The 23814-nt window shown below is 43.1% G+C and overlaps 1 protein-coding gene across 1 annotated transcript in view; it reads right to left on the bottom strand.

The window, feature by feature from the left end:
- The window catches only part of LOC128745643 (GATA-binding factor C-like), a 264113-nt gene extending 241027 nt beyond the window's left edge, over nt 1-23086 (bottom strand). Inside the window, exon 1 of the mRNA XM_053842719.1 lies at nt 22891-23086. Coding sequence (XP_053698694.1) covers nt 22891-23086 — 196 coding nt within the window. The remainder of the gene's footprint in view (nt 1-22890) is intronic.
- Between the last annotated feature and the right edge of the window lie 728 nt (nt 23087-23814).

Here is a 23814-nt window from a genome sequence, read left to right as displayed (position 1 = left end):
TCTCTCTTACTGTAACATAATCTATGTACGCTGCACGCGGTTGTCATTGCTGGACCTGCCAGTCTGCCCTCGTCTTCGGTTGACAACGTAGCAACTGACTCGTAGAAAATGAAAAACTGCGTGGATTGAGAAGAAATTTACCGGGAAAAATCTACTTGCAATTAAGTCGTGGATGAGATGGTGGCTGCTAGGAATGTGATCACTTTAGAAAATCCCGCGGGATTCGGATGTGAACAGCGACGACAATGATGAAAGAAGGAATAGGCCAGACAGGTAGCTGGGCAAAAAAATTTAATAACCATTATATTTTCCGAGCCAGATTAACGGCCAGCCGACCAAAGGAGAAGGTTAGCCTTTCTCGCTCTGTCACTGTCATATTGGATGCGAATACCACAGGAGACCTGGCTGGATAGAAGGGTTCAACGGGGTGAGTAAGCACGTGTGTGTATGTTTGTGTCAATGCTCATACTGGGAGCTGAAAAGAAGAGTTTTATTTATTTTTGTAATTTACTCTGTCTCTGCTTTCAGCCGTTTTAGAAGAGGCTCTTGGGCTGAAAGCATGCTGTGATGTGGCGTCAGTAGTCTCCTAGACCGGTGGCTCTATTGGACATTGAAACTTAGATGGACGCCTTTATTCATAAGCCCTGACCAGCGCGCGGTGGTAGGTCGTGGACCGTGTTGGATGCTGAGCCGGGTGCTAGAAATGAGATCCGCAGCTGCAACTGCACTTGAAACGGTCGCAGACAGATCACTGACTACCGGGGTTTATTGGTGCATGCTGCGACTGGTGGAGCTTTTTGTTGGGTGTCAGATTTACGTTAGAAATCCTGTTTATACCAGAATCAATTGAGCGGTACTGATTTTTCTCATTGATTTCGTATTGCATTGTGATTTGAGCTGCGGGAATTGTCACTTCGCAGGGGGCCGCAGCTGTCGATGCTTATCAAATTTATCGCACTTCCGTTAGTTATTTAAGAAGCAAAAGCAAAAAGAATTATTTTGGAAGTGTTTCCATTAATAAACCAGCTATCTTGTAAAAAAAATTGGTAGCTTCCCACTATAAAAGCATCTTTATCTTTTTTTTTTTTTGATATTGTTTATGAAATTGGTTTGAGATTTACTAAAAAATGCTTGTCAGGATGGGACAGTGTTCGGTAAAAGCCATATTTCAGAATCAATTCACGTTTATCTACTAATAAGTGACTAAATTACTTACTTCGTTCAGCTGAAGATAATTTTTAGTAACAATATCATGCAATTATGTGTTTGAAAAAGAAAATCTGGGTGTGGTGAAGTGTACAACCATTTTGCCAAGCTAATTAGCAAAGTTTTAGAAACAACTTAGAAAAGTTTCTATTGATGAAGGTGGATGGCGCAGGTGCATTGCTGGTTCCCGCAAGGCTACGAGTCGGGAGGCTACGTAAGACCGACCACGTAGCGAAGATGTCGGACGACGGTGCGTCGAAATTGGTTTTCTTCTAGGACTCACTGGCACCAAGAACAAAGAGGATCAGTGTGCTTGATGACTCGATCAGATCTAAGCTGAATTGCGAAGGTCCAAAGGTTTGAGGAATTAACGACGAATAGTCCAGGACGGAGCTGTCAAAGAAGAAGAAGAAGCTAGAAATAGAAGAAGAGATTTCGTTTAGCAGTATAGAGTCGGGGTAGCTCGTGCTGTTTCAAGCAATCGTCTCCATTCAACTCGATCGTGGACGTCGCTAATTTTCCAGTCTTCTCAGAAGTCACAAATTACTTTCGACCTGGTTGAGCCATCTTGCTCGTTGAGCCCCTCTTTTCCTGGTGCCGGTGGACGCCCGGAAGCCTTACGACGTTTCCGGCCCACTGTAGCCCGTCAACTTTCGCCAGATGTACGATGGGAATCTCTCCGAGCAGTGCATGTAGATCGTGAATTGTACGCCACCGCCACTCTCCAGTTTCAGTTTGTACTCCGCCGAACATCGTCCGCTGCACCTTCCGCTCGAACAAGGCAAGGACCCGTATGTCCTCCGTGAGCAGCCTCACAGCTTTAAGCCCTTAAAAAACGGACTGATAACGGTTTTGTACACTGACAGCTTCGTACGGCGGCGTATGCGTTTTACGAGGGGCAAAGTAAGTTCGATTTCCGTTTCCTTTGAGCCTCTTCCTTTCATGTATTTGGTCTTCAACGCATTTATTTTTAGCCAATCCTCCTAGACTCCGTGACTCCGTGGCGTAGATTGCCTCCACCATCGCAAAATTCCTGGCTATGACATCACAGTCATCTGCAAAGCCTAGAAATTGGCTACCCTTGGTGAAAATCGTGCCTCTTGTTTCGATGCCCGCTCGACGGATCACCCCCGCATGAGCGATGTTGAACAATATGCAGGATAAGCCGTCACCTTGTCTCAACCTCGCCGCGTCTCAAAGGGACTCGAGAGTGTCTCCGAGATGCGCATGAAACACAGTGTAGGTCTGATCAGTCATGTCAGTTTATCCGAAAAACCGTGTTCGTCTGCGTCTTATCTGCCATAGCTAGTCTCGATCAACTGTAGCGCTTTGAAATCAATAAAGATGAGTTGCGTGAGCACTTTGTACTCCGACATTTCTGCAAGATCTTTTGGATGCAATAAATTTGATCCGCAGTGACGCGTGCCCCCATGAAGCCCGCCTGGTAATTCCTTACGAAACCCTGTGCTATCGGTGACAGCCAGCGTAACAAGATCTAGCAGAGTACCTTGTAGGGGACGTTTACCAGCGTTATGCCGCGATAGCTGCAGCAGTTAAGTATATTACCCTTTTTGTAGATGGAACAAACCACTCCTTCCATCCATTCCTCCAGTAGCTTCTACTTCTCCCAAATCTTGGAAATAACCCAGAGCCATTACCAGCGTTTCTCGGCCATATTTTTGCTGGCCAAGTTATGCTGTTAGACAATCCTTGTCAGTGGCTTTGTTGATCTTCAGTAAACCCGATTTGTCGTTTGACTTCTTGGAGATTAGGTGCTGGGACATTACTATCGTCCATGGGCATTGCTGCAGAGTACGCTCGGAAAACTGATTAGTGGGTCGATGAACAAGTTGAAGAAAACCTAAACGAGCAGCGGAAGCACATCCACAATGCGATCAGTTTCACAGCACGAGAAGTGTTGGGTACTACCAGAAGTCACATATTGGCTGCAACTGTGACACGTCTGGGCAGGGAGAGAACTGCCGAAAAGAGACTTCATCGTCGTAAGAAACGCAGCACTGGGGTCGCGTTTTTGCGGAGAAAGAGATTTGCTTCGAGAGGCACGATACGAGAACCTGTTTGAAAGTCGGGAGCGAACGGCTGTATTGTGCAATCCTGTATCCTGTAATTGAACCAAAAATTTCAGGTTTTCAACATGGTTTCCTTAAAAAATAGCTCAACGTTATCGAATTTGGCACAATCTGTCTCGAGAACTGCGCAATGGATGATGGATGGTTATCAAGTGATTACAATCTACACGTTTGATATAATTAATATAGATGCGATTACAGCTGTGTTACTAAAATATGGAATTGGCGGAATGAATCTGCAGTGGATAGACGATTATTTAAGAAACCGATCGCAATATGTCAAGATCGACAAAAGCAAATCAATGTCGTATCCGGTTAGGTCTGGTGTACCCCAAGGGAGCCATCTTGGGCCTTTACTTTTCGTAACAATCATAAACGAGCTTCCGGAACTACTTCCCGATGTTTACGTCTTAATTTATGCCGACGATTTTTTTCTTCCAGTAAAATGCATGGAGGATTGTCGCATACTTCAAGATAGCGAATATCTTTCCGAATATCGGAATATCTAATAGAAGGTGACGTAATTCCTAGGAAAGGATTGTGTATGTGATCTTGGAGTAGAAATAGATAGCGAGCTCAAATTTGTTCGTCATGTTGAAGAGATAGTAGCAAAGGCAAATTCACTGTTCGGTTTAATCAAACGCCTTAGTGGAGATCTGAATGACCCGTATACTATCATTACTCTATACAATTCCTTAGTACGCAGTAGTATTGAGTACGTGAACATAATATAGCAACCATGTTATGAAGTGCATAAGAAACGAATCGAGCGAAGTCTGAAAAAAAAAATTATACGCTGTGTTCTTCGGAATTTAGGATGGTCTGGAGAGATACCCGATTATAAGTCGTCGCATACTGATTGGAACTGAAAGCTTAGAGACCAGACGGCGTACCACAGATTGTTCTTTTCTTAAAGGATCTTCACAGCGGCAGGTATAGCTCGCCATATCTGTTGAGTCAGATAACCGTGTACGATGGACGTTCTTCGTTGAGACGGGTTAGCCCTTTTCAATAGACAAATAGAATCCAAAATTATGCTAGAAACGAATCAGTGTACAGAATAATGTCCATATTTAATAATCATCGAAATATTATTAATGTTCAAATGACAAAGCAGCAAATTAAGTGTAGTTTTAGATTGGTTTATGTTAATTTTATATTATAATTAATTAGTTGTAACGACGATAACGGGCGAAACCTACAATCAGTTATTCAACAAATAAATAAAAAAAAAATACATAAATCCATCAGGTTATACTAAAATGTATAAACTGAGGAGGAACTACCTACGGGGGCTGGTACCGAATGGCCGAAACACAAATGGCCGAATCACGAATGGCCGAAATTCAAATGGCCGAATTTCAACAGCAGTCACAGAACCCGGAACATGAAAGGCCGAATCACGAATAGCCGAATCACGAATGGCCGAATCACGAAAGGCCGAATCTTTTCAGAATGCCTAAATAACTATTCAATAAAAGACATGAATTGGCAAGTAGTTAACAAATAACTTTAATCAAACAAAAACAAAATAAGCAACACAACTATTTACTATAGAGTAGAGATGATTGATAGTTCTTCGTTCATTATAATGTGGGAGACCTACTTATCGTGTTAGTAGCATATGTTTCCTAGATGATTCAGGGAGAGACGGCTGCAGGCCACTGCGGGGGGCAGCCCCCTGGCTATTAGGAATTAATCCTTAGTTGAGTCCGAATGAGCGACAGCGAGTAAGAACAGCATGTACCCCACGTTTTTGCAGGTTGAAGGCTGTGAATATTTTCGGCCGAATATGACGTTCGGCCTTTTGTGATTCGGCTATTCGTGATTCGGCCATTAGATATATTATGCCATTTGTAATTTCGGTCACTCGTGAGTCGGCCATTTGTGTTTCGGCCATTCGTAGGTAATTCACCTACGGACTGGTTGGACGGTCTCATATGCCCTATTTACATAAGGGGCCACCAACTCGAATCCAGCAATTATCGGGGCATTACTCTTCTCAATTTTGCATACAAAATTCTATCACGTAATCTGTTTCATACACTGAAGCCGTTGCAAAAAATCTTCGTTGGCTTTCCAAACCTTTGTTGATAAGTGCGGTTTTCGAGAGGGACGCTCCATGACGGACCAATTTTTCACCTTGCGAAAAACCCTCGAAAAATTCCATTTGTTTACAGACTTCAAGGCGGTGTACGATTCAGTTGAACGAAATGGCAGATTATGCTTGAACATGGTTTGCCAACAAAACTGACTAGGCTGATTCGTGCCACCCATGATGGATCAAAATCAAGCGTCAAAATGGCGGGCGAGACATCGGACTCATTTGTGCCGTTAGATGGTTTAAAGCAAGGGGAAGGGCTATTGGCTATTTAATATTGCATTGGAAGGTGCACAGTGCAGTGCAGAGTACCAAGGATGCCGAATGAGAGAACAGCGAAAACAATATTCTGCAGAGAACCCGACAGAGGCTGTCGATTTCAGGGTAAACCCCGTACCCGTTAGATGAGCGCTGTTGACGAAGATGCTAGAACAACGGGTGTTAGGGGCGACTGGAGAGTGGTAGCCCAAGACTGAGATGCGTGGAGACGATTCCTAAATTCGGCCTAGATTTGACATGCGGATTGTCTACGAAAAAGTAAAAAGTAAAAGAAAAGTAAGTAAGGCCTCCTGATAGGGTAGGCAATCTGGTTTCGGGACTCTCAAGTCACTTTTCTGTTTGTATTTTAGGCCAAATTTTTGGGTAATTTTGCTATATATTTACGACCATTTTCCTTTAAAATGATACCATTTTAGATTGACAAGCTAAGACGAAAACGTTCCGATAAAATACTGAACAAATAATAGATCCTCGTTTAGAAATAAACCGTTATCTATCTGTTGGAATACATAATAATCAAACAAACGTTTTAAGTTAGGATGAAGTGTAGATAACCATAAAAATCGATTATATTGCCACTAACATCAAATCAGTCATCATCAGACTAGCGAGAAACGCAAAACGAAACATTCGCTGCGCCAGGTGCACTATAAACAAACTTTTTTATGGAATTAAATAGTCCAATCAGTGTTCGCCAACGGTAAAATCTCTACTTTTCAAAAGAAGTTGTACAAAATAGCCCAAAGAGTTTTCAAGTAATTAGGCCAACTAACGGGTACTTTTTAATGTCAAACGAAAAAAGCTAGATTTAGTTAGTCTACGGTTTACAACCATGGCAATTTAATAGTGCCCGATCGGCTGGTAATAACAATTCCGTTGTTTTGAGTATTAAAATCAATCAACCAGTTTAAGTTTCGAAATCCCCATCGTAACTCGGATGCTAATTTTATTACATGGGACACTCCCATTTTATGCGGTCCGAACACTCCGCGGTGATGGCGGAACGGCTTCTCGATTGATTGGGTGTATTTGATCAACCTGTCGATAAGACAGAAGTGGTCGAAATAAAGTTTAGCATAATTATAGTCGATATCAGCCAACCAGATTCGACCCGGTGGTGTGGCAAACGAGCCAACTGAAGCTATCAAGTTCACTGATTTGATAGCTACTAAAAAGGTAATAAATTTATTCAAATTGCTTACTTTTCACAGAAGGCTAATCGGGGTCCATCTGATTTTAGTTTTGCTGGCAGTGGATCTTGTCATCGTGTTCGCAGTTTCAGTTTCACACCATTTATTATTCCCATGGGCTCCTTGACCTCGCATCAGCTATGATGGCGCTGACAAAGGCAGCATTTATGCCAGCAGATCAAATCTCCAAGGCGTGGAAAATTCGGAAAATTCAACACCCTGCTGATGATTGCCTATTCCAACGCCAACCAGCCATCAAATGCACTTAACAGACACTGGAAGTAATTTAGCTTTTTTTGCTCCTCCGCGTCAGAATCAGATAATTTGCATGCACAGTACTATCATCACCTCAAACAGCAGAAGCAAACATTGCACTTCGCAGCAAGAGTCACACCACGCTCACCTGAAGCGAGGCCAATTCAATTACATTCTGATGATGTGTTACCCACCGAGCTGGGATTGCGTGGCTTGGTATGGCAGTTACAATAAAACTACAACGGTGGGGAAAACGGGTGGACATGATTTTTAATTACAAGTTTTTCTAACCCAAACACACACACACACAGCTAGGGGGCGGAGATCGTAACTTCCGTTCAGCCAACCTGACAGCAATTTACTGCATATGCCGACCGCTAGACACCGCGGCCATTGGATTCGAAAGCGCCGCGGTTGGCTAAATGTTGTGTTTTTGTCATTAAACTGTCCCCGATGGGTGTTTGATGGCTGGCTACTGTCGAGTGGTTACTACCCTTGAAAAGCGGCTTGAGGTTGAAAAGCGGGGGTAGCAGGAAACGGATAGATTTGTATTGTCTATGGTTGGCAAGAATTTCTCACCGGGCGTGAAAATTGCATCCAATCACGATACGTTCTTAATATTTCCCCTTCAGATAGAAGCAAGAGGAGAATGAAGTAGAGACGTCTTTTGTTTTTCCGCGCAAATCGGCAGATTCGAATGGCAGGCAGCTTCGCTGATGGGACTCGCAATTGGACAATACGTCGAAGAATCAATTTTTGATTTCGTGCTGACATTAAACACTGGAAAAAAATGACTTCAAAGAAATATACCACTCCTAGGCGGTATTATAATCGGCCATAAAATTTCATAAAATTCTGAGATGATCTTTATTGCCAAATCGGAATTTAGTTTTGGGCAAACGTTGATAGTAAGCGTTTGGTATAGGAGGTCCACGCTTTCTTCCTTTCCTTTGATTTAAAGGAGTAGAATGGAATTAGGTATTATTTCTGGTTCCATGGGCTTGATTTCTTGGAATTCTCTCTGCGATACATCTGCGCGGTTGGTTTGGCCGTTGGCAAGACAAATAATCGATTCAAGTAATCGTCATTTACCAGATTGCTTTTAAGAATTGGTTGCGTTAGTCTAATATCAGATTAGAAAATAGTTTTGTCTACTCTTTCGTCGGACATTCTAGCCACGTGCCCAACACACCGCAGCCTCCCAAGTAGCCCACTATAGGTTCATTTAGTTGAAGCAACCGAATTACGACTAAAATTTGTTATATTTCAGTTAAGACAACAACTAGGTAACAAGCGTGTTAGTAGGGCTACCACATTGTACTATATTCACTATATCAGCACATTGTATACTTGACACATATTTGCCGCACACTCCATATTCTGTAGGAAGCTTGATTAGCGGCTGCAATTTGTCGTTTCACTTCGCGGCTGGCATAGTTGTCACCAGGGCCCGACAACGTCACCTTCAATTGCATAGCGCCACTCAACAATGAAGCAGTCAAGCTTCGGTTTCAACAGAAGCAGTACCGCTTCAGTTTCAAACTGGCTTTAGTCAGCGTCAGCGAAACGGGTTTCACTTCAACATGACAATCGGTTTCAACTTTTCATTTGTACTTTTCTATCAAATATTCAGAAGAAGGCCAGTAACTTTGAATGCAAATGAATTGAATTTGAGTAACATTTGCTAAAATGCAACGTTTATTAACGTTAACCTAGTCAATGTCAATAAATCGTGCCTGACTTTCTGCCGTCGTCAATTGAAACAGCTACCAACTTCAACTGAAGCTTGCTTGAAACGTTCTGTTCAACAAATGAAGCAAGTCACTGCATGTACGAAGCGAAGGTAAGAGAAAGTCAGTTTCATTTATTTGTTTCGACGATGCCGGGCCCTGGTTGTCACATGTCAAGAGCATATCAAGGTATATAAATTCCTCCACTACTTCATATCGTTCTTCATCCAGCTCTACCTCGATATCAACACCATTTGGACTCCCAAGTTCCCTGTCAGCACATACTTCGTTTTGGCGGTGTTAATGGATAGTCCCAATCTCGCTGCTAGACTCTCGTTTAAAAACCCTAAAAGCCTCTTGGCTGGTAAACGGCTGAATAATGCGTACCGTCGGTGCCTTGTGCACGTCTAGGCATAAAATAGACCCTACAGTGGTTCATAGCCTCTTATTCAGCAACTCCTATTCCTACCGCCTCGTGGTACCAGCCGGGATACGAGCAACCTTGGTGGAGATCGGGTAACCAACCCCGGTGGAAACCAAGGTCGTATGCTGACAGGAAAGGAGGGCTCTTTCGAGCTTCGTTGGCCCTCCGGCGAAACAGGGGGTTGGTGTAGCAGGCTTTGTAAGCCGTCACCACTAAAAATACTAAAGCACGGAAGGAAGAACAAATATATTCTTACTGGAACAATCGAACTAGACCCACGCGACGAAAAAGGACTATGGATTGGAAACTCGGGACGTGGAACTGCCGATCTCTCAACTTCCAAGGGGGCACTCGAGTGCTCTCCGACGTATTGAAGAGCCGCAAGTTCGACGTCGTAGCGCTGCAGGAGGTGTGCTGGAAGAGCTTAACGGTACGTACGTTCAGAGATGGACATACCATCTACCAGAGCTGCGGCAACACACACGAGCTGGGTACAGCTTTCATAGTGATGAGCGAGATGCGGAAACGGGTGATTGGGTGGTGGCCAATCAATCCTCGAATGTGCAGGTTGAGAATCAAGGGCCGATTCTTCAACATAAGCATCATCAACGTGCACAGCCCTCACCTCAGAAGTACCGATGACGACAAGGATGAATTCTACGCGCAGTTGGAGAGAGAATACGACCGCTGCCCAAAACATGATATCACATGATCGTCATCGGGGATTTCAATGCTCAGGTCGGCCAGGAGGAGGAATACAAACCGGTGATTGGAAGGTTCAGTGCACACCAGCGAACTAATGAAATGGGCCTAAGACTTATCGACTTTGCCGCCTCCAAGAATATGGCCGTACGTAGTACCTTTTTCCAGCACAAACTCCATCACAAGTACACCTGGAGGTCACCAAATCAGACAGAATCACAGATCGACCACGTTTTGATCGACAGTCGGAACTTCTCAGACATTATCGACGTCAGATCCTATCGAAGCGCTAACGTTGACTCGGACCACTACCTAGTGATGGTTAAGATGCGCCCAAGACTCTCCGTTGTGAACAACATTCGGTACCGACGCCAGCCTAGGTTAGATCTCGCGCGGCTGAAGCAGCCAGACGTCGCCGCAAACTACGCGCCTGGTACGATGGCGATACGATGGCATCGGAGCGGAGCTTATTAAAATGGGACCAGAAAAGCTGGCCGTTTGTCTGCACCGACTAATTGTTAGAATTTGGGATACGGAACAGCTACCGGAGGAGTGGAAAGATGGGGTTATCTGCCCGATCTACAAAAAGGGCGACAAGTTGGACTGTGAGAACTATCGAGCGATCACCGTTCTCAATGCCGCTTATAAAGTGCTGTCCCAAATCATTTTCCGCCATCTATCACCAATTGCGAATAGATTTGTGGGAACTTATCAAGCCGGCTTCGTCGAAGGTCGGTCTACAACGGATCATTTATTCGTTGACTTCAAAGCCGCATATGATAACATCGACCGGAAAGAGCTATGGAAAATCATGGACGAGAACAGCTTCTCCAGGAAGCTCATCAAACTGATTAAATCTACGATGGATGGTACACAGTGCTGTTTTCGGATTTCGGGTGGATTGTCAAGTTCATTCGAATCACACAGAGGGCTTCGTCAAAGTGATGGTCTTTCATGCCTGCTGTTCAACATAGCGCTACAAGGTGTTATGAACCGAGTGGATATCAACACACGGGGCACGATATTCAACAAATCTAGTCAATTCGTCTGCTTTGCCGATGACATGGATATTATCGGCAGAACATCTGTGGCGGTGGCAGAACAGTACACCAGACTAAAGCGCGAAGCAGAAAAGATTGGGTTAAAGGTAAATACGTCTAAAACAAAGTACATGCTGGCCAGCGGAACCGAGGCCGAACGACACCGCTTGGGCAGTAGTATATTGATCGACGGCGATGAGTTGGAGGTAGTCGATGAATTTGTCTACCTTGGCTCACTGGTAACGGCGAACAATGATACCAGCCGTGAGATTCGGAGGCGTATTATCAGCGGAAGTCGTGCTTACTATGGGCTCCACAAGCAATTGCGGTCGAGCAGACTAAGTCCCCGTACAAAGTGCACCCTGTCCAAGACGCTTATTAGACCGGTTGTTCTCTACGGGCATGAAACATGGACAATGCTCGAGGAGGTCCTGCGAGTGCTCGGAGTTTTCGAACGACGAGTGCTAAGAACGATCTTCGGCGGCGTACAGGAGAACGGAGTATAGAGGCGGAGGATAAACCATGAACTCGCACAGCTCTATGGCGAACCCAGTATGCAGAAGGTAGCTAAAGCTGGACGGATACGATGGGCAGGGCATGTTGCAAGAATGCCGGACAACTACCCCGCAAAGATGGTGTTTGCCTCAAATCCGGTAGGAACAAGACGACCAGGAGCGCAGCGAGCAAGATGGTTAGACCAGGTGGAGCGAGATCTGGCGGAGAGTACTCGATGTCCGAGGAATTGGAGAGCGGTACCCCTTAACCGAGTTACATGGAGAAATTTTGTTCAACAGGCTTTGTCTTAGGACGGCAAGCCACCTAACCTAACCCAAAAGCCTCTATCGCTGCTCTAAAGCTTGCTTAATTTAGAATTGGAACAAACTTTGGCTCATATAGTGGCGCTCTAGGTGGACGGATTTGGAAGTTCTTGGCGTCCACGTGTCGGAAATTTTGTTAGCTTCACCTATGTATTTTTGACATTCCACAAAACGACTATATACAAAACCTTTATTAGACCTGTAGTTCTTTACGGACTCAAAACCGTACGCATGGAGGGCATACGCATCCCTACCGTGTTCTTGTGGAAGGTACTGCAGACGATATTATGCGGAGTATAAACTGAAAACGGAGAGCGGCGAAGGAGTCAGAATCACGAGCAACCGGCATTGTTTGTAGGGATTCTCACCGTATATTTGGTGAAAGTCGGTACGCTACGGTGGGCTGGAAACATCCGGCTGGATGCCGGACGATAGTGCGACGAATACGGCTCTCTTTAACAACCACACCGGGACACCAGAAACAGGGGGCCCAACGTGCTAGATGACTCGACAACGCGTTTTGCGGATTCTGAGACACATAGGAAACTGGCGACGAGTGATTCAAGATCGCGTTGAATGGAGATGAATGCTTGAAACAGCCCGGCATTTAGCTGACAACGATAACGACGACGGCGACGGATATGAAGCTTCAACAATCTAGTTAATTCATCTGCATTGCCAATGAGGTGGACATTGTCGGTAGAACGCCTATGGCGGTGGCTGAACAGTACATCAGACTAAAGCGCGAAGCAAGGGGGACTCCGTAGCCGCAAGGTTATCGAGTCTGCTTTGACAAGCGAGTGGTCGTGGGTTCGAATCTTAGTAGAATCAAGCTATTCGATGTCAAGTGACTTTAGCATGGGTTTATTCTCAGGCGCCTCCATTTTACCCTTCCTTCATGCTGAATCCTATAATTACCCCCTGACGCCTCTTGACAGTGCAAATGTCCCTCCTATAGTTAAGTATACTGGTAAGAGGTACGAATGAGTCCTCGCCAGGGACGGCTATAATATGGGATAGTACTGGCAGCGAGGAATAAGTGGGTAAAGTAGATCAAGAAGGGTAAACCCCAATACACACAAGCACGCATAAAGCATATCGCTCATTCAATAGCGATTATAGCAAAAAGAAATGCAGTGCAGGACATACAGCAAACACCCGGGCGATATCACAATAGATCAACGATACTGGTCGCAGTGATGAGTCCGCACATGAAAAAAAGCGCGAAGCACAGATAATTGTAAATGCGCTGATAATATAGTACATGCTGGCCAGCGGAATTGAGGCCGACTGATGCCGCTTGGGCAATACTGTAGCGATCGGCGGCGATTAGTTCATAGTAGTTGCCAAATTTGTCTACCCTGACTCATTGATAATAGCGAACAGTGACAACAGCGGTATGTTTCGGAAGCGTGTCATCAGCGGAAATCGTATCTTGTACAAGACGCACATTAGACCGGTTGTTCTGCATGGGTACAAATTTAAGATAATGCTCGACGAAGACCTGCGAGTGTTCGGATTTTTCGAGAGACGAGTTGCTTATAACTATCTTCGCGTTGCGCGCAGGGATTCTCCTGTAGTATGGAGGGTGAAATATAGACTCCCCTAACTCTACAACGGCTATGGCTGAAACTCAACGTATAGCGGGCAGGGCATGTTGCAAGAATGCCGGAATAACTTTGCAAAGCTTGTCAACTGAATTGGTAATTTCTGAAATCTGAAATCGACTGATTAGGAGCTACATTTGTACTTTTGTATATTCTACCTCTAAACAAGTTTCTTCATAAGACATTAAAATACGTCGTTTAGTTTATTCAATTTTCGGATAATATCGTGTAGGGGTCATTTTGACGTATAGAATGAAGCCGTAGTAAGAGGTTTCATGCGTTAGTTCTTTTAAGCTTTTACTCGACTGGTGTTCAGGTCATTTGTCAATATGAGTATTCAGAGAACTTGTAGCTTTTGAAATCAACCATAATTATGCTATGCTTATTTATTTACTTATTTCAATCGTATGAAACTATAAAAAAACATTCGGGTAAACAAGTTATAGAACAATTGTATAATTTGTATACCTAAACTAACCCAATGTTAGTTTTTCATTATTGACTTTTAACCGTACACAATTACAGCAAGTTCTTTTTCTTCAGTCCTCTACGTCTATTATTTAACCTTGAGCAGTTTTTTCTCTCTCTTTACTAAAGCAATTCAAAGTTAACTTCCACCCCCAGAGGTTCATTTACAATCTCTCAGCAAACTATGCGCCTCTTTAATTAGAACTTGTTAACAAAAAAATGTATTACCCAAACAACATCCCTACGGACCAATTTCCGGACTTGGCTAGCACGTGGCTATGATTACCAACATCCCTGCACTGGCTGGCTTGGGTCGCGTTGAGATGAAAATTGCTTCTCCTTCGTTAAGCATTTACCTTGCCGCTGTTCCATGTTCTCGTTCTAGGTTGCTCGGCACTCGGTTGGTACCTGTCGCTTATCGTCAAATCGTGAGTTAAATATAATTATTATTTATAAAATCATTTTACATAATTACGGTCAATTTCACCTCAACGTCTGAAAGCTGCAAGCCGAAGGAATAGCAACGACGAAAAGCAAAACAAAAACGAACCAAGCTGGTAGCAGCTGACTTCAATTGGATTTCTCGGTATTGGCCGTGTGGGTGTGTGCTCCTTGAGAATCCAGGAGACTATCAACTCGGCAGCGACGCGCGGCGGTTTCTTTTGCGCGGTGATTCCAATTACGTAGATGATGACGATTATGACGATATGAAACCTGAGGCCCCCGATGTTCCACTCTGGGAAGAGCGCTACCACGCGAAGTGTGAGCAAGACAAAGCCAACCGTTCTGGGAGCATACCTCCGGGGGGTTTACATAAATTTGTCGTTTCGTTACCGAAACTGGCGACGGAACTCAAGCGAAGGTATGAAATGTAAACGATAATCACGCCAGCAGACTGCGCAGGTATCGGGGGGCCTTGTGAGCGGAAGGGATTTGGCGGAATATTAATTTTTAGATACCAGAAAGACGAAACTGCTTTGATAGAAACATGTATTTACTTTTGCGTGACAGAAAATGAGGTACAACCACTAAAAATTTTTACAGTTTTGTGAAGCTTTAACAATATTAATTTGAAATGTCATGTTAAAAAAACCTGATTAATGGTTATCGCCCGAAGCCTTAAAATCCATCAGATTTACTGTAATTTTGCGAAATTGAAAAACAATATGAAAAGTGTACTATCCATCGCAAGAAAACCTAGAAGACTTTTTCTTCTTTGAAATAAAAAAAAGAGTTCGCAGTCAGAAATACGAACAGAACGAAATGACAACGGGCGAAAGGAATCTATGTATTTATCTTGTTAATAACTTTATATGTATGTACAGCAACGTTCCGCGTGTTCCAGCACTGCCCCGGTACAGTTGGGGTCCGGACAGCAACATACCGAGGGACGGCGGTGAAAGGATGCCAATAGGTATGTAAATTTTCTGCCATTTTCGTCTCTCGTTTCTTGCGCGCTCGCTATGTTGGTGTTGTTTTGCTCCGTCCCGGTAAAGGCAAGATTCTCATGCACCTTGGTCGTCGTCGTCGTCGTCGTAGTAGTTGTTTTCTGGCTTCTCGTGTAGTAGGTATGTGCACTGAACCTTCCGCGGTAATGCGCGATCCGCTTCATTGCTTATTGGCACAATACGACATCCGCAGGACCGACGAAAACGGTACAGCCGTTTGCATTCGTTAATTTTGCTCGTTCTGCGTTGCATTTGCTTGGTTTTTTCTTACTCCTGGATGAGGGCGCTTCCAGGAATTTTGCTCCGCACAGCATAAACCCATACAGCACGACTGTCTTGCACAGCAACACGGATCGATTCATCCCGGTGCGATGAAGCGCGCCATCTTGAAGCTTTATGTTCGCATTAAGGACAATTTCGAGATTTGAATTTAATTAACTGACTCCAAGATGCATTGGACAATGGATATGTTATTCAAATTTGGTGGAAATTCTATTCATTTCAGTTCTGATTATCACAGAATACTTAAAGCTTTTTTTAAAAATTATTTATTTGTGTTTGTTTATTTGTTTACTTAGTAACTAATTTACGTCTCGGATTCTATTACTAAACACAATTCTAGACAGAGTAAAATCGAACACAACCGTTTGTAATGTCGTTGAAGCAACGTAAACAAACATTAAAAAAATTATTCACACTTTAATTTGTTCTGTGGAATTTGATGACCTATAACGGTGGATTCCGAGGCCGACGAGAAGGTACATTCTACGGTATCTGGTATAGGAGTTCGGGGCAGTATACATTAACAGGAGTTGGTACAGGAAAGGTACGATACAGGAATCAGGCCTGTTATAAGGTCGAATATAAATAGACGCTGCTATTTGACGCGCCTGACTGGGAGTGTATCCAGGCCAATCAGTTGACAACGGTCTATGTAACTGGGAAGATTGACTGGATCATTCCATGGTAGCTGCCGCAAGGCGAATTGTAAATTCTTTTTTTAAATTTGCTCAATCGCAAGGATCTGCGTTACGTGTGCAGGAGCCCGAACCGGCGAAGCATACTCCAAATTGCTATGTACGAGAGCGCGATATGGCGTCTTGAGGCAATAAACGTCAGTGAATCCAGATGCATGGCGTCGCATAAAACCAAGCACGGTGTATGCTTTAGCATTGACTCTACTTATGTGCTCGTCGAACCTCAATTTAGAGTCGATAGTAACGCCTAGATCGAGAATAAAGTTAACACGTTCCAGACAATCCGGTCCCATGTTGCATTGATGAAGAAAAACGGTGTTATGGTGACTGTATGATATTACTGCTGTTAACACGCACGCCGTTAGCCCCAGACTAGCAAATGATGAATATCCTCCTGTAATGCGACACTGTAATGCGTTAGATCACCGGCAAACGAAAATTGCGATGATGACGGCAGCTCGACCAGGCCATTACTATAAATTATAAAGATGAGCGGACCAAGCACACTGCCTTGCGGGACACCAGACGATATGTCAAATGTTCTGGAGCGCACGGAGTTTACTATAATGAAAGCTTAGCGATCGGATAAGTATGAGTGAAGTCATTCGGTAAACCATGAAGAAAATCCGATGTGGTTCAGTTTTTCAATAATAAGATTGTTGTACAGTATCAAAAGCTTTCGCAAAATCAAAATAGATCGAAATCACTTGCCGCTTAGCTCCTAGCTCACGTGGTAACTCTCCGTTTTGATTCAAAACTTAGCGGTTTTTGAGTGCCTAGTCACCTCTGTAATCTATAGTTTCTGTACGTAGCACATAAGATTTGATGTTGTCGAACGATGCTTCATAAATCCATGCTGGCTGTTAGAGATGATCGGTGCAACTGACCTGTATATAGTTGTATGGAGTAGTTTTATAGTTGTATGGAGTACCTTAAGTGTTCGAAGTTTGAATCAGAACAGTAGGGTGAATCGGACTACCTACAAATGACCGAAACACAAGGCCGAAACACGAATATACGAAACTCAATTGGATGAAATAACAAATAACAAATTGGTATAATTTTTCAAACTATCGCACGAAATAAATGCCTCAAATTAACATATATCATATATCAAACTAACTATATTAGAATGAATTGATTAGACTATAATGAGAAGGTATGAGTAAATATCAATGTATAAAACTAAACTATCAGGGATTTATAGGGATTTAATGAGAAATGCCTCTAACCCGCCAATGGGAGCTTGATTAACTTTGACCTTAAAAATATAAATTTTATCAATATTCGAGAAAAAAGTTTTCGGTGAGATTAAACCAAGACATAGCCTTTCATGATTCGGTCAAATAGAAGTTCACCTTTCTGTGATTGGGCCTTCCGTGACAGTTATTGCAATTCGGTCATTTGGATTTCGGCTACTTGTTATTCGACCATTCAGCAGAGCCGGTGTTTAGTCCGGCAAACCTGTGCGGTCGCACAGAGCCTCGCGCTTCAGGGGGGCCTCGCGGTTGGTGATGACATGAGAAAATGTTAAAAATTGTGGTCGACAATCCTTGGCTGCATGTAACACAACTGGCTGCTCAGAATTATTTGCATGATTACCATGTTTTTTCTCCTTTATTTAAATGCAGAGTGTAAAGTGTTAAGAATAAATCGATGAAATTAAACCTCGCTGTTTTAGAAAGTCTCGTTACATAATTGCCAGACGACTCGACTCTGCTTGCACGCTGATTCGTGTATTCGAATAAATGAGCACTTAGCTTTTTTGAACCAATAAAATCACCACATCCGGATGGTATTCTACCCACTTTCTTACAGAAAAAATGGATAGCGTTATAATTTCCGAGCTCTGGGTTTCACTTTGGGACATATACTGGGGAATTGTAGGAAAGTAGGCATACCTATGGCAGATAACAAAGAAAAAATCATGCATAAGTCGTTCAGACCAATAAGTCTGACATCAACGCTTCTCAAGTTGATGGAAAAAATCACGGATAACTATATCCGCAATGAGTTTTTAAAAAAAAACTCCGTTGCATGGAAATTAACATACATACCAACACGGTAAATCTCCAGAAACCGCATTACACTCTGTAGTGAAATTAATCGAGAAAACGCTCAAATATCAAGAGACGGTATTTTGTGCTTTCCTTGACATTGAAGGCGCTTTCGGTAACACGCCCTTCGCTTTAATTATTACGGTTGTAGTGTAATCATGAATGGCTCTCTTTCAAAATGAAATCGTAGTTCTCTGTTTCTTGCTTAGGTCACTGGTGGCCGACGCATTCCTTCACAAGCTATCGCAGCTTGGTTATGAGACTATTGCTTACGTCGCCAAAGGAAAGTTTGTCGCAGTGCAGCTAGGAGCTATAAACACCATCATGTTATGATGTTCACAAGGGTGACTTAATATAAATCACACAAAAATAGTCGTTATACCATTCACTATGCGAAAAAAACATATTTTACTCCCCCTACACTGATGTCTAACTATCAGGTTGAGCTTCAGTAATGTAGTCAAACCCATCGGAATAATTCTAAAAAAAACTGGGCTTCTTAAAAAAATGAACTGGGCTGCCCTCCTAGATTAGGCTGTTAAGAAAGCATCTAGTTGGAATCAAATACAGAGTTGTAGACTAACCAGTTAAACAGTGAACTACGCACAATCAGGGGACTTCTAACTGGACACTGTCCCGCTCTTTATTATTTAAAGCATATTGGCTGATGTCGCCACCTGCCGCTTTTGTAACTCAGATTTTGAAAGTTCTGCGCATCTGCTCTGCAATTGCGGGGCTATTGCTTTATCTAGGCATATCTTCTTCAGAAGTTTCCTTCTCACTCCATACCGAGTATATAACCCAAATCCCAAAAAGTCATTGATTTTCTTGGCCATGTAGGACCGAATTGGGGCACAGGATTGCAACTATCTAGCTCAACTTCCCAAAAGATGATCTTTAAGACTGTTACAGTGGCGTTTTAAGCCAATTCCCTTCTGGCATACAAAAAGGCCTCGCTGCTTAATCTGCACAGGGCCTCGCCCGCTGTAACACCGGCTCTGCATTCAGTTTCAACCCGGTGAGTCTATTCAAGGGCTAGGGAAAACTAATAAGAGTCGGTAGATCTTGGAAAGCGAGTAAACCTAGACTACTCGTCGCCAATTCGATAAGCGTCGCAACATGAAAGTCGGCTTCAACCTGGTCGAGTCTTCTAGCACGTTGGGCCCCCGCTATTCCTGGTGACGGCGGGGTTCTTGAAGAGAACGGATTTCACTGCACAGTCGACCGGAATTCTTGCGACGTGGCCGACTAATCGTAGTATCCCAACTTTCGCCAGGTGTACGATGGAAATCTCTCTAAGTAGTGTCTGCAACTCATGGTTAATACGCCTACGCCACTTTCCGCTATCCGTTTGTACTCTGTCAAAAACAGTCTGCAACTCCTTTCGTTTAAATACGGCAAGTGCACGTAATAAATATGTCTTCCGTAACCGAAGTTACTGTCTCAAGCCCGTAGAGCACTACCGGTCTGATTATTGTTTTCTACATCGTTCGCTCTGTGCTGCGTTGTATAGGGTACGGGAGGGTATTCCCATCACGCTACTAAATTCGGTATACATTACCTTTGTTGGCTACACTTTCCCAAATAAAAACTTTGCCGCTATATAACAATACTGAAACGAATGTAGCACTCATAGGCTTTAATATGTTATAACTATTTCCTTAAAAATATCAGTAATGTGCTAAATTTTATTCTATAAACATCAAAACCACTGTTTTCCACTAGTACTAGTTTTTTTTCTGGCTGAAAAAACCAGCAGCAATCGCTTACGCGTATCCGCTCTTGATGATGGTTTGGAAAACACACAATTATGATCACGTTTACTTATTCTAGAAACACACAGTCGTTTAGAATATGCTATCACAGAACAATTCTACTTCGTTTTATCACGGAAGAACACATAAATTCCCCTCTGATATGAAATTATAAATCAATTTTCATTCACTAGCCATCAGCAGCATTTTGTTTTTAATTCCAGCACATGGTGCGCTATTTACACTACTACCAATATATGAGACCTGAAACGCCTGAAACGCTTCTATCGTGTTGACATAGCTAGTATTTGAGTGACAACCACTTGCTTCTGGTGCTAATGTATATGAACGATTCAATGATACACTAGCGCCAGCAGCAAGCTGTTGTCACTGCAAAACTAATTATCTTCAATGAGCCCGGAATGTAGGCAATAGCGACACGTTATCCATCGGTCTCTCTGTTGATATGTTTTTGCAAAGCAACTAATCCCTGTGCAGGCTATTTCAGCCGGTTGGATTTAAAAAACACAGACACTACTATAGAAAATGGGCCCAATTTAGCCGCAGCGACTTCATCGTTTCTCGTGACTATAACACAAATTCAGTAGCGTTTCATTAAGACCAAAATACACGCCGATATTCAGTAAATATTATTATATTGCTCAAGCTACCGCTAATGGGCTGGAAATACCCTACCCTACATGACCGAAGCGTCTTGCGGTGGGAAAAATAGGCTCGGCTTCCAGTTTGAATGTGTCGTTGAATCCCCTTACTCGTATTATTGTCGGCGGTAACCAAAGATCCCAAATATACAAACTTAGCAACCACTTCCAATTCATTGCAGTCAATAGTCACTGTCCGTGGGAGGCTAACGTTGTTTTCTCTGGAGCCTCTTCCTACCACATTTCTTACATATTTGTCCTCATAGACTCTGTTTTAAGTCTGGCGTAGATTGCCTCCGCCGTCTCAAGGTTTCTAGTAATGATGTCGATATCGTCCGCAAAGGCTAGGAGGTGGCTACTCTTTTTGAAGACCGTTCTTGTCGTTTCGATGCCCGCTCGCCGGATCACACCTACAATAGCGATGTTCAATAACGTACAGGACAGTCCATCTCCTTGCCGCAACCCTTTGCGCGATTCGAATGGACTCGAGAGTATCCCCGAAATGTGCACATCACTCACTCCAGGATACCTTTGATCAGCCGCGTCAGTTTGTCCGGAAAACCGTACTCGTACATTATCTGCCATTGCTGTTCGTGTTCAACTGTATCATATGCTTCCCTAGAATCCACGAAATATGATGCGCAGGCACGTTGCACTCCCAACATTTCTGGAGGATTTGTCGGAGAGTAAAAATTTGATCCGAAGTAGCACAGGCCCCCATAAAGCCCGCCTGACACTACCCTACGAATTATCTTGCTATTGGGGATAGACGACGTAACAACATTTGGGAGACCGCCTTGTAGATGGCGTTGACCAGCAATCTAGTCGATCGCCCTTTTTGTAGATGGGATAAACTACACCTTCTATCCAATCCTCCGGTAGTTTCTCCTCCAAAACTTCTCAGTCGATGATTTGACTACAATAGGCCGAGGAAGAGGCACAATTTGTGTCTGAAAATAACACAATCCACCAGTATTGGTGGAGTTTGAAATAAACCGCATGCTTAACAAGGGGGTTGTGGAGTCTCCCTTTTGTTTAGTCCGCTGTGGTTCAAAAGATCATCACTATCGGCGAGTTAAAGGGTCTGGAAAGGAGTAGTGGGCTCGAATCCATGCTCCGATTACTGTTTGGTTCGATCCATTGATCCCCCAGTTTGGTCAAACTGCCTTCCCTTATGTAATTTTCCGTTCTTTCTCCATCACATCTTGTTCCCGTTCTGTTTGAAACTCTATCAATATCTGTGTTTCATTACATTCTTCTACGGTCCCCTACGTTGATTGTAAAAAATCAGTTTAATTTGAAATTTTATCCTAGAATTCACGAAAAATGATATGTCCATGTGGACAATACAGTGAATGTTATGTCACGAAAAATGTTATGTACATGTGTTGTAATACATACCACAATGTGCGTAGTTTCTTTTAAATCTAAATTCAAATGGAATTGCTGCCTTAAATTGTTGCTCACTTGGGTATTGTTGAAGTTTTCAAATAATACATATGACATTGGTCAGTTAAACACTAAAGTTGTTCCATTTTCCGGCTCATTGCTTCCGCAAATCCACATGATTGTTAACGTTTAGCAAATGAAACAATAGATTCTTCTGACTTTTTCGTTCGTACGTCGTACGTGAGATCACCACCCTTTGCGCCGTATTCAGTCGGTTTCGCAGGGGTCTGCTATTATCAGAATAATAAAGTACGAGAAAATACGTTACTGTAATCAAAACGAAGACACCGACAGCATCGGTTTTAGCACATCATCGCAGGCGAGTTCTATTCTAATTGCCACTCAACGTTGTGTTCTCAACGGAACAACGATTGTTTTCCACTGGTTTTCCTTGCATTTGTGCTCATCTTAACAAGGGTTGGAGGTGCAGTAGTGAGAAAACTAGTTCCCTGTCCCGTATAGAAACCCTATAGTGCTTGAATCACTCACACGCTGCCGGTGGTTAGTAATTATGGATAATTATTTTCGTTGTAATTGAAAGGAAACGAATGGCTGAGAACAAGGTGTTCGTAGCCACGTAATGACTAGTGGCCACCTATAGAGACTCTTAGAATCTATTAACAGTTTACTCACCGTGTGGTCCATAGCTGCTGGGATAATACCGACGGTGGGTGCCATTTTCGAGGGGATAGAATGGGTTCATCTCCGTGGGATCAACACCCGCTGTCGCCGACTGGTGCCCCAGAGCAGCGGCCGAAGTGCTCGGCGATCCACCCAAACGTTGGTTATCGTACCAGCTTCGGGCATCCGCTGCTGAGGTCATATCCATGTTGAATTTCGCCGTTCGTTTGTGTTTCAAAATTGAGACACTTTGTTTAAGTTAGAAAAAATCTATCGAAAAACACTTCAAAATCAATTTGTTCTGCACAATTCACCGGAATTAGTTATTGTAATTCATTCTATCATATCGGCCATAATTTTTGAGCACTTCATTTCGGCCATTTCAATTCCCCAGGTTGATATTTTTTTCTGGAATCAACTATTTAAGTTACTGTAGCTGGCAACATGATTCATGTCTACTAAAAAAGTAACGATTTGGCATATCGAATTACAACGACGGAGCCTATTTATGGTTTAACACTATTGTCATGATTCTTTTTGCCTGCTCATTCGTCCGTTATAGGAATCAATATCTGTAGTTCACAGCAAAACGTTAGGTTCCATCATTTTCGTGTCCCCCGGAAAATCTGTAAATAAAACAGAAACTTCTGTGAGAAAATACAGTGTAAAATATTTTTTGCCAAATGGATTTCCAAATAACGGTGGATAGGGTATAGATCATTTTGCGATGACGTCATTTTGCCGTCAAATGACACCACTTGGTGGTTTGTTTACATGTTTTTGTCACATCCAGCGGTTCCGATTTGAAATTTCGTGAAGGATTACTGCATCAGTTGCTTTAAAATGCATGTAAGGTACTTTCTCTTAAATAAAAACTATAATTTTTTATCATTATCTGCCGGACAAAGATAGAAAACTCAATTCAAACTTTAACAC

Source organism: Sabethes cyaneus, chromosome 1 (genome assembly GCF_943734655.1).
Source record: "Sabethes cyaneus chromosome 1, idSabCyanKW18_F2, whole genome shotgun sequence".
NCBI lineage: Eukaryota > Metazoa > Arthropoda > Insecta > Diptera > Culicidae > Sabethes > Sabethes cyaneus.
Note: the sequence above shows the minus strand (reverse complement) of the source record. Positions and strands in the feature narration are given on the sequence as shown.